At 47.0% G+C, this 12311-nt stretch overlaps 1 protein-coding gene across 4 annotated transcripts in view; it reads right to left on the minus strand.

The window, feature by feature from the left end:
* Positions 1 to 12311, minus strand: part of LOC147097920 (uncharacterized) — a 78761-nt gene that overhangs the window by 32642 nt on the left and 33808 nt on the right. For all 4 annotated transcript variants that reach the window (XM_085970995.1, XM_085970993.1, XM_085970994.1 and 1 more), the window contains exons 5-7: positions 9196 to 10496; positions 7258 to 7406; positions 1061 to 2889 (exon numbers count right to left, since the gene is read on the minus strand). In XM_085970995.1, coding sequence (XP_085827121.1) covers positions 1061 to 2889; positions 7258 to 7406; positions 9196 to 10496 — 3279 coding nt within the window. The remainder of the gene's footprint in view (positions 1 to 1060; positions 2890 to 7257; positions 7407 to 9195; positions 10497 to 12311) is intronic.

Raw genomic sequence — 12311 nt, forward strand, 5'->3', positions numbered from 1 at the left:
TCCGGGAATTAAAGAGGAGTCTCCGGGACACTGCCACAAGCAAATCCAGTGGTAAAAAAAAAAAATCATAGGAGTATTAAAGAAAATGGTGTGTTTGCCATTTACTTTGAACGCTTTCATTTATTAGTTATAAGTGTTGGAGATGGGGGGAAAAATGTGCTTGTCTGGGTGGGTGAATTGATGCGATCTCCAGGAATAGATCCAACCAAAGTTGGCAACTGTACCCTGGACTAGGAAGGGGATAATCAGTCAAGGTTCCTGTTTTCTGTCCAGCGACTCCTGCTGCAAAGTGAATATCCTGTTAACACCCGCCTTCTCTTGGAAAAATCGGGAAACCTGGGCCCAACACAAGTTAGAGAAGGAGAGTGAAAAACAAACCGGTTAATCTATTACGTGTTGCACAAATCACTAAATGTAGCGACACTAAAAAGTCTAAAAAACACAAAGCACTGGGGTTCATTTCTGGAGGGATAGAATTGAAATGCAGCGAAATTATGTTAAACTTGTGCAGAACCTTGGTTGGACCATACTTGGAGTACTGTGCACAGTTCTGGTCTCCACATTATAAAAAAGATATAGAGACATTGGAGAATGGTGCATTAAAGATTTATAAGGATGACACCAGAACTAACCTATCAGGAAAGATTGACCAGGCTGGGGCTCTTTTTGAGGGGTGACCTGATCGAGGTCTTTAAGATTATGAAAGGGTTCGATAGGGTAGACGTAGAGAAGATGCTTCCACTTGTGGGGGAGACCAGAACTAGGGGCCATCAATATAAGATAGTCACTAATAAATCCAATCGGGAATTCAGGAGAAACTTCTTCACTCAGAGAGTGGTGAGAATGTGGAACTCGCTACCACAAGGTGTAGTTGAGGCGAATCGCATGGATGCATTTAAGGGGAAGCTAAATAAACATATGGAGGGAGAAAGGAATAGGATATGCTGATAGGTTAGATAAAGTAGGGTGGGAGGAGGCTCGTGTGGAGCACAGACCAGTTGGGTTGAATGGCCTGTTTCTATGTAATAAGGAGAACAGAATATCCCAACAACCCTCCTACCATTCTGCAGGTGGCCATTTTCTTTCTCTGGTTTTCTGCTCAGAGTTCTGGCTCCTCCCAGTTCTTCCTCCTCCTTCTCCTTGCTGTTGTTTTTCACCTTCTTCTCCTCCCCCGCCTCCTCCAAGACCTGGCCTGACTTGTGCTGGTCGGTGACCTTGCCTTCTCGCCTTGTCCTGAGCCAGCGTCTATTCTCCGCCAGGTCGCTACGCTCGCTGTCGCCGCTCCTTTTGGCCGCTAGCCTCTTCGCGCTATCTTCCCGCTGCTTTGAGCTCTCGAGCAGGGCAGCAGCTTCTGCCGCCACCCCTTTGGAAGCAATCTGCCCTGAAGCTATCTCGCTGCCGTTACTTCCTTGTTGCTCCTTTGTGCTGTCTTGCTGAGAATGTCGTGTGAGCCAAGCTTTCTTTAGCTTTGTGTGGCAATTGTGCGGGTTGGACTGCAAAGACGGACCAGCGCTGCAAGTATCCTGGCCCGACAGCTGCTTGACCGGAGATACATTGGGAGTCGGTATTTTCGCCAAATTCGTGTCCCTTTTTACATCGTTAGTCCTCATCTCCCCAGCAGAGAGCGGACACTCACCGGAGAGTTTCTTGGGGCAAGGGCTTGCTGCCCTGGCTGCCTTGTACTTTTTGGGTGTATAGTAATCAGCGCTATTGTTTACCTGGTTAATTATTCTTTTGGTGTTTGAGGTATCATTTATGGGAGACAAATTGTAATTATATTGGCCCAAACCTTGACTGCTTTGCATGGGGGTCAGTGAGTTGGAGAGCTGCTCTTTATTGAAAGGATTGTAGTCGGTGTTTGACTCCTGATGTATGCTGCCAATAAAATCAGTCCTGGAGTACTTGCCTTTGTTTATCTTCTCGCCCAATTCCATCTGTGGGACAACAGTAATTTGCTTCTCGGGTGCTGGAGGGCAGGGTGTAGAAGGCACTTGATTATAAACAGAACCTTTGTTCGAAATGCCAAAGAAGTCATTTGTTTTTTCAGGCTCCAGTTTTCCATGTTTGGAATTCCCGTTGGAGTCTTTGTTCATGATATCCTTTGGAATGAGTCCCAAAGTTTTAGTTAATACTGGAGACTTGGATGTTGGCATTATCAACGGACGCTGGCTGGGGTGCTGTACCTCCATTGGTGTTGCGAGTGGGAGAGGTAAAGCCAAGACCTTGGCCAAGTCACACTGCTCTTCAAGGTGACCACAGCTCACGTCTCGAAAGGTATCTTTGCCGTCTAACAAATTAGGCTGAAGCAGTGAAAGGGGTGCTTTATATTGGACATTCTGATCTTGCATCTTCTGCCCAGTTTCTCTTGGTGTTCTATGAAAGGGAGGATGTTGTAGAATGGTGCCGTCAACAGCCGAGTACAGGGAAGCCGCCTCTAAAGTTGGAGCCCTTCGCACCTCGTCATTGGCCAACTGTTGGTGTCGGGTGTTAGTTCCTGCCTTACTGGCAGAATTGGGAGAGTGTTTCAACAACGCAAAGTCTAAAGCAGATGTGGAGGATTCTTTACTGCCAGAAATTGGCCTGGGACTTGGAGATACCGAGGGTGGTTCTCCAGCTTTGGTCTTCTGCTCATTCCTAAAGGCCAACGAGAGTGGCTTCATGTCCCTTGCCTCTGCCAGCAAAATTGCACTGTCCCTTTTACCGTTCTGTGATTCAATTGGGTCACGAGAAACCAGATCCTGTTGGAAGGGGACCTCTTTGTACAGCTGGACCTCCGATGCTGGCTGAACGTCAGCTTTGGAACATGGAGTATTTTGGACTTTCAGTTTCCCCAGACCATGTGTAAAGGGATGTAAACAATCCCCATACAGCTCGGTGCCATGAACCTCTCTGCAAGCAGGAAAAGAAGGTACATTGTTAATTCACAGATGACGACTTTCCTACACAGTTATGGTGCTCAGTACGATTTCTCATCCCTCCTCTAGGGAAGGTGTCGACTCTTGGGCATCAGGCCATTAAGACTAGCGTTAGCACACCATCACTGTCAACCCCATTGGCTGATACAAGTGCAGTGCAGGGGTCAAAGCTGGAATAGTCCTTGCCTAAGTGGCTCAGCACCACACTGAGGACTACATTTACCAACTGAGCTGTTGGAAGAGCTGGCACTTTTCACTCCTATTGCAATTTGGAAGCCAGCACATCTGGCTCCAATTGTGCCCCTATTTTGTTATGCAAGAACATTTTTGGCACGGCAGTGTTTTGAGTCCCCCCTGGTTATTGTGCTGCCCTTTACTGTACTGCAACCTATATGCCAGGTGAACGCGCATTAACCAAAATGCCAATCCAGGATGGAATTCAAAACCTGAACGAAAGCGTGGGGTCAAGCAATCTACCAGAATTCCCCACCCCTGACAACCTCAGATAGCTACCTATATATAGGGTGACATGAATCAGTCATTCATGAAAGAAAGACTTATGAAATAATACTGAGCGGCCTGCGGGTGGCGCTGTCCAGGGAGAGTATAAATACTCGGGCCTGGGCCCAGCTTGCGCAGGACATTCTTAACAGGAACTAGTGAAGGACACAACTAGACCTCCATGTTGTAAAACAGTTGATTAAAGCTTTGTTTAACGCTTAGACCAAGTGCCTAGTAGTTTTCTTATGTCAATGGGCCTATATTCTCTGGAGTTTAGAAGAATGAGAGGTGATCTCACTGAAATGTATAAAATTGTTAAAGGGCTTGATAGGCTAGATGCTGAGAGGCTGTTGTCCCTGGCTGGAGAGTCTAGAACACGGGGTCACAGTCTCAGGATAATGGGGTCGGCCATTTAGGACTGAGATGAGGAGAAATTGCTTCATTCAGAGGGTGGTGAATCTTTGGAATTCTTTACCCCAGAGGGCTGTGGAGGCTCAGTCGTTGAGTATTTTTAAGAATGAGACCGATAAAGGCAGAGTATTATTTAAATGGTGATAGATTGGGAAATGTTGATGTACAAAGGGACCTGGGTGTCCTTGTACACCAGTCACTGAAAGCAAACATGCAGGTGCAGCAAGCAGTTAGGAAGGCAAATGGTATGTTGGCCTTCATTGCAAGAGGATTTGAGTACAGGAGCAAGGATGTCTTACTACAGTTATACAGGGCCTTGGTGAGACCACACCTGGAGTACTGTGTGCAGTTTTGGTCTCCGTATCCGAGAAAGGATATACTTGCCATAGAGGGAGTGCAGCGAAGGTTCACCAGACTGATTCCTGGGATGGCAGGACTGTCGTATGAGGAGAAATTGGGTCGACTAGGCCTGTATTCACTAGAGTTTAGAAGAATGAGAGGGGATCTCATTGAAACGTATAAAATTCTGACAGGGCTAGACAGACTGGATGCAGGGAGGATGTTTCCCCTGGCTGGGGTGGGTCTAGAACGAGGGGGTCACAGTCTCAGGATACGGGGTAGGACATTTAGGATTGAGATGAGGAGAAATTTCTTCACTCAGAGGGTGGTGAACCTGTGGAATTCTCTACCACAGAAGGCTGTGGAGGCCAATTCACTGAATATATTTAAGAAGGAGATAGATAGATTTCTAGACACAAAAGACACCAAGGGGTATGGGGAGAGGGTGGGAATATGGTATTGAGATAGAGGATCAGCCATGATCATATTGAATGGCGGGGCAGGCTCGAAGGGCCGAATGGCCGACTCCTGCTCCTATTTCTTATGTTCTTATAGCAGCTGGGTTACTGGCCAGGATCACTTAGGTACTAGTGGGATCCAAACAGGATAGTTTCAGAAATAACAACAGAAAATGCTGGAAACACTCAGCAGGCCAGGCAGCATCCGTGGAGAGAGAAAGAGAGTCTACGTTTTAGGTCTGGGACCCTTCATCAGAACTGGAAAAAGCTGGAGATGTAACAGATATTAAGCATGTGCAGAGACGGGGGGGGGGGGAGGAAGGAATTGAAGGAACGTACTGTGCTAAGGTAAGAGGCAGGAAAGATAAAATGTTGCAAATGGGGGTGGCAAAATCATACAGCCTGAAAAATGGGGGCAGGGGTTATAATCTGAAATTGTCAAACTCGATGTTGAGTCCAGAAGGCTGTAAAGTGCCTAATCGAAAGATGAGGCGCTGTTCCTCGAGCTTACGTTCAGTCCGTAAGGGTGACCCTGAGCTTCCGGTCGCCTGTCACTTTAATTCACCGCTCCACTCCCACTCTGACCTCGGCCTCTTACACTGTTCCAATGAAGCTCAACGTAAGCGCGAGGAACAGCGCCTGAAACGTTGACTCGGTTTCTCTCTCCACGGATGCTGCCCTGGCCGGCTGAGTGTTTCCAACATTTTCTGTTGTTATTTCAGATTTCCAGAATCTGCAGTATTTTGCTACTGTATATGAGGATATAAGCTGGAAGAAGTTTTGTCCAATCAGGCTCTTGATGTGGGACAAGTAATTGGCAAGCTTAGCAAAAGCCTTTGTCAATGGAGGTGGGTGTTATCGGACTACATAATGGCAGCTGACCTCATACTTCTGGGTGATGTTACAAGCATAGAGATGGGGGGGGGGGGGGAGAGAAACAGGAGGAGGGGGCCAAGGATCGACTCCTGTGATACACTGGAGCTGGTTGTGTGACCACACAAGATGAGAAGCCGAAGGTAGCTACTACTGAGAGAGGTACGAGTGCAACCAGGAGAGCCAAGGAGATGGGCGGCAGATGAGAGATGTTGGAGGAGGCGGAGTAGTCGAGGAGGATGGGGGGAGACAGAGAGCCGATGATGTTCTTTATGACTTTAACCGGTGTGGAGTGAATGTTGTGGGTGGGGTGGAAAGTGGAGTGGTAGGAGTGCAGTTGTGAGAATTCGTTCCAATATATTGGAGAGCAAGGGCAAGTTGAAGATATTAGAGGGGTCAGGGTGAGTCGAGGAAGGGGGTGATAATGACAGTTTGGAAGAGCTGGAGACAGAGACAGGTAGATAATGGTGGCAAGCTGAGGTCATTGAGTGGTCAGGATCGAGGGAGCAAGGGCAAAATGAGTTTGTGGAGGGGAGATACATCAGAGAACGGGATAGGTCACGGCTTTACCAGTACAAAAGCAAAATACTGCGGATGCTGGAAATCTGAACTGAAGAAAAAATGCTGGAAATACTCAGCAGGTCAGGCAGCATCTCTCTATATTTGCCTAAAACCTGTTACATCTCTAACTTTTTCCAGTTCTGACGAAGGGTCATCGGCCTGAAATGTTAATTCTGTTTCTCTGCTGAGTCCATCATTTTCTGTTTTTATTTTAGGTAACTGCTTTATTGGGTGAAGGGCAGGATGAAGGAGGAAGGAGTTGAGGTGAGGGGGAAGTTGAGGGGCAGTCGGAAGCTGAGGAATGGCTATGATGTTCAACACAAATAAGTCCATGAGTTGCTCCCATATACAGGACGAAACGAGGATGAGCGGTGTGGAGGTGAGAGGGACCAGTCGGTGGCTTGTGGAGAAGAGCTTGCATGACCTTGGAATAAAAGACAGTTTTGGCAAAGGAAAGGAAATGGCAGCACAGCTTGGGGTGGACAACCAGCCAGCACACCGCCGGTCGATTGGCCGGCTCGTTCGACCTGATGGCTGGCAGATCTGAGTTTGTGGCAGTAGCTGTTATAGCAAGGGTGAGTGATGGGAGAGGGAGACCGCCCAGGATCTGAGGGCGATAGGGTCGGTCGGAGGAGGAAACAACACTTTGCGGAGAAAGTCCACTGAGGCATTGGGGTTCATTTTGACTCTGGACGATAAAATCTGCAACATCTGCTCGGCTCCCCGATAAAACAGCTCTCCCAATTGAAATCAACTGAAACAATTATTGGAAAAGGTGTTTAACAGGCTGCCCAGCCAATATATCGCATGAATAAATGACCGAAGACCCTATGTGACGTAAGAAAACTACTAGGCACTTGGTCTAAGCGTTAAACAAAGCTTTAATCAACTGTTTTACAACATGGAGGTCTAGTTGTGTCCTTCACTAGTTCCTGTTAAGAATGTCCTGTGCAAGCTGGGCCCGTGCCCGAGTATTTATACTCTCCCTGGACAGCGCCACCCGCAGGCCGCTCAGTATTATTTCATAAGTCTTTCTTTCATGAATGACTGATTCATGTCAGTATGTATCGTCCAAAGTCACAAATTAGCCCCCATTGACTAAACATCCGTAATGAAAAAAAAATGTGTGGAGGAAGCTTATGAAAGGGAGCTGGACCGACTGATCGGAATGGTGGTCCCCAGAACAAACTCATACTTACTCTTTGTAAAAATAAGTTGATCTCGCTTTCGAACTTGTAGATGCCGCGAGCTCCTTAATGTTGGACTTGCTGGAAAACTGGCCCAACACCGGTTGGCTGTCACCAATATTATTCTGGGATTGATGGAAGGACCATGGGTTGGGAAGGCCCTGTTCAACATAGCAGATTAAAGGACACAGTTAGTTTCCCAATAAAGAGGTTTCGCGTTGTAAAGAGTCAGTCAGTCCAAAGTGCCTCGTTGAGTTATCGTTCAGCCTCTTTTGTATCACTGATCCTGTTGGCACTTACTGCCCTACAGTACACAGAATTAAATAGAATATACAGGCCATTCGGCCCAACCAGTCCATGGCGGCATTTATGCTTCACTCGAGCCTCCTCCCATCCTTCCTCATCTAACTCTATCAGCATAACCCTCTATTCCCTTCTCCCTCATAGGCTTATCTAGCCCGCCCCTTAAATGTATCTATACTATTCACTTCAACCACTCCCTGTGGTAGCGAGTTCCACATTCTCACCACCCTCTGGGTAAAGAAGTTTCTTCTGAATTCCCTATTAGATTTCTTGGTGACTATCTTATATTGATGGCCTCTAGTCTTGCTCTTCCCCACAAGTGGAAACATTCTCTCTGTCTCTACTCTATCAAAACCATTCATAATTTTAAAGACCTCTATTAGGTCACCCCTCAGCCTTCTCTTTTCAAAAGTAAAACAGACCCAGCCTGTTCATCCTTTCCCGATAGGTATAACCTCGCCGTTCCGGTATATCGTGGCAAGCGGCGATGCTTCACTTGCAAGCCTGAGTAGCAGGCTATTCCACCATGGGGGAATCACAGCCGAGCCCAATCGTGTCCTCACTCAATGTCCACACTTGCAAAAGAGTCATTGGATAATGATCAGGAATGGGAGCTTCGACTGACTTTTCCCTTCCTAACTTAGACTAATTACACAGTGCTAATTTAGCATAGGCTGTGGATGGAAACTGGGTCAGATAATAGGTTAAACCGAAGCCCCGTCTGAGGTAGATGGGAAAGATCCCACAGGACTATTTGAAGAAGAACAGGCCAGTTCTCCTGGTGTCCTGGCCAGCATACATCCCTCAGCCAACACCACTGAAAACAGATTATCTGGTCATTATCTCATTGCTGTTTGTGGGTTCTTGCCACGTACCCCGACAGTGAAACAGTGACTACACTTCAAAAGTACTTCATTGGTTGTGAACCGATAGTGGGCATCCTGAGGTCGTGAAAGACGCAATAGAAACGAGAGTTCTTTCTTTCGTATTGGGAAAACAGTAAATTGGGAATAATGTCAGGAGAATTGCCTTTCTGAAGTGCACAGCCCTTTAGATTTTGCTTCTCAATTCTAAAATCTGGTTACATACTATTAAACCCATTAACAGCCTCTCTGTGACAGTGGTTTGCATCCCTGTACTCCTGTCCTCTACCTGTTGTTCTCCTCTTCCCTCCTTACTTTTTTGGTTTCTCCTGGCTGGGGAGTCTAGAACACGGGGTCACAGTCCCAGGATAAGGGGTCGGCCATTTAGGACTGAGATGAGGAGAAATTTCTTCACTCAGAGGGTGGAGAGTCTTTGGAATTCTCTACCCCAGAGGGCTGTGGAGGCTCAGTCATTGAGTATATTCAAGACAGTGATCGATAGATTTTTGGATGTTAAGGGAATCAAGGGATATGGGGATAGTGCGGGAGGGTGGAGTTGAGGTAGAAGATCAGCCATGATCTTATTGAATGGTGGAGCAGGCTCGAAGGGCCGTATGGTCTACTCCTGCTCCTATTCCTTATGTTCTTATGTAATGTCAAGGCCCACCTCAAACTTTACTGTGTCTTTCAGATCCTGACTGACCTGTGCATTTCCAACATTTGCTATTGATTTTTTTTTCAAACTTTTAAGTTTGCTTAAAGCTTGTAGTGTGCAAATACCAACCATGTTAAACGGAGTTTCCCCATTCATGTAGCCCTGATGAGAGGCCAGCATCCTTGGCCCTGGGTGCATATCCACGTTCACATTTTGCCACATCACGGGATAGAGACTGAGCTGCCCATAGGCTGCAGTCAGTGGGGCCTGGCTGGAGGCCTGGAGATGCTTTGGATGGTAACAACTGTAAGTGGAGGCCAGAGGTCCAAGACTGTTGCCGTATGTGGAGTCCAACTGAGGATGGATTGTCAACAGCGAGGAGAGAGTTGATTGATTCTCACTGGGCAGCTTGGCACTCGAGAAATGTGGAAAATGAAGATTTAAATGTGAACAGGAGCTCGATCCCGTGGTCACATGAGAAGCAAACATGGGTCCAGGAGTTCCACTGGATGCAGCTGAAGAGTAGAATGGGTGCCACGTGTCCTCCAGCACTCCGGATCCATTATATGATGGCAACGGTTCACTCTTGTTCGACACCACGGTCTTCTTTGATGCATCAGCATTGTTGGCTTTGGCCGAAGGGAGCTGAAAGCTCTGCTGGGAGCTCAGACTGAACTGCTGACTGTCCACAGAAGCTGATGAAACTTTACAAAGTGTGTCTGTGGCATTCCCCTGCTTTTGGGCCGGTGATTCATTGCAATCCGAATGATTCAGTACAGCCAACGATCCTTTCGATTCGAACTTTGAACTGCGCGACCCTTGACCTGCAAATGAAGATTGCAAGGGGCCTTTCAGGATGTCCATTCTTTGACCTTCTTGCCCAGTAAATAGTCTATTGGTATCTCTCCAGCTCCCATTATTTGGATTGTAGATGGAATTGATGGGGAACGCCATTGGTGACTTCTCAATATCCTCCAGATGGTCCTGAAATTTCATTGGGTTTTGATGGACGGACACTTGGTCATCACCTGCCAGAGAAGCTTGCACCAACCTCCTTTCGCTGCCAGAACAACTTGACTTCAGTTCCACTTCGCGATCATTATTATGCTGTGTTGAATTCTCTTGGGACACGGAGGCCATGCTTCCCACAAATTGTTCTTCCCGTCGAGAGGTTTTAGACTGGCTGTTGCCATCACATGCTACCTGTCCGATCTCCTCCGTTCTTGTGTGGTCTTTATGTCTCAGCAAAGGTGCTTCCTTTTTATCCTGTCGCTCGGTGCCCAATGGAACTCGCAAGCGGCCATCTTCCAGTCTTGAGTCGGAGTTATGGCACATTCTTGGTAGCTTTGGTGAATTGATGTCACTTCCCTCACCATGGTTCCACTTCCTCTTGTGATTTTTCATCTCTGCTGCTTCAGTGTATTTATTGCCTGGGAAGACAAAGGCTGAATATTAATACATGCAGTGTTTTCAGAGCTGCTCAATCATGTTTACGCTAGCCACTTAACTCCCTCAATCTGTGAGCGGGTAAATGAATTGTGGTGCTTAGCCAACAGGCCAGGATTCATTGATGCTGTTTTGAGCTAGCTGATCTTAGCCAGGTTACTGGCCTCTTGCGCATCCCCCTTGATTTTCATCGCTCAACTATTGGCTTACCGTGCCTTCAGCTGTCTAGGCCATAAGCTCCGAAATTCCCTACCTAAACCTCACCGCCTCTCTCTCCTCCTTCAAGATGCTGCTTAAAACCGACCTCTTTTGGTCACCCATCCTATTGGCCCAGAAATTCGGGTCTCCACGGGTGAGTACGCACGGGGTACTCACCCGTAGGCCCAATGGAAGTGCCGGTTTCATGCATGCACTGTGCATGCGCGGGAAGCCGGAACTTCCATTCCCTTAAAGGAAAGGGTTCCGAGGTCGAACGCGTACGCCGGAGAGGCAGCGCGTGCGCATGGAACTTACGTTTTAGTTGCAGGTTTCTCCGGGAGGGTAAGTCTCCAGGAGTCACACATGTAAAAAGCAGGCACAAGGTAAGTGGTGAATTAATTAAAATTAAAACATTTTTTCCACAGGTTTATTATTTTTAAATACTGTAAAGAAAGGTAAGTTTATTTTTAGCCCCGTTAGAAAATAAAATTATTTTTTTCAAAAATTTAAATTATTGTTTAAAATAGTTATTTTATGTAATTTATAGTTATTTTAAAAATGTGATTTAAAAAAAAAATTATTTGAAGTTTTAGTGATGTTTTGGGGCTTATACAGGAAACTTTTTTTTAAATCAGGCACGGACGGGACCGGCGTGGTGCCAGTTCATCAAAAATTCCGGATAACCGAAAGCTATAGTAAAAGACACGGAGCTCAGAGCTCCGTATAAAGCAACAAACCCTGTTGCTTAGCAACAGCTTCAAAACAATGAACACAAGTTTCAAGCGTCTCTGTAGCTTAGCAACAGCTGCAGCCACACCCTTGCACAGCAACAGTTGGAGGAAGTCAAATACAACATCAAGTAAAACCTACTCCTGAATTTTGCTGGTTAACCAATATTTCCGGTTATTTAGGTGCTGGTAAATCGAAAGTTTCCTGTAGTATTTATAGGTTTGACAGCTCTTCCTGTCAATTTTATGAATGGAGCATTCCCTGCTACCACTGGCTCTCCATGCCCCACATGATCCCAGGGGACGCATCGAACTAACCGCGCCCCTGGGATACACGAGCACTGCGCGCCGGCAGTTGGAGGAGGCCTGGGACCGGAATCCCACACGGGCCCACAGCTCAACGGCCGGTGCGCTAGGTAAGTGCAGATCGGGGGCTTGCACCCACGGGAAGCCCCCGACCCGAATTTCTGGGCCATTAATATCTCCTTCTGTGGCTTGGTGCCAAATTTTGACTGGTAATCGCTCCTGTGAAGCACCTTGGGATGTTTTACTACGTTGAAGGCGCTATAGAAATGCAAGTTCTTGTTGTTCGAGCTCTACAATTGGCCTCGCCATCCCTGAATTAGAAAGGCCAAGGCCAACCAGGAGTCCTGCCCCGATCATTAATCGGGGGCATCCGCCCGAAAATGTGTATGTGAATCATAGGCGAGAACAGAATTGGGCCTCCATGGTCAAGGAGGGGCGACAATAGGGCAAAACAGCCTACATGCTGGACTGTCGTGGTATCTACCTTTGCCTGTTCTGTCACCGCTCTCTGTGAAAATAAAGGACACATATTTGGAAGCATGGTTCTGTTTTCAAACGCTTTGGGCA

The sequence above is a fragment of the Somniosus microcephalus genome, chromosome 30 (genome assembly GCF_052327205.1).
Source record: "Somniosus microcephalus isolate GS21.2 chromosome 30, FLI_Smic_1.0, whole genome shotgun sequence".
NCBI classification, from domain to species: domain Eukaryota; kingdom Metazoa; phylum Chordata; class Chondrichthyes; order Squaliformes; family Somniosidae; genus Somniosus; species Somniosus microcephalus.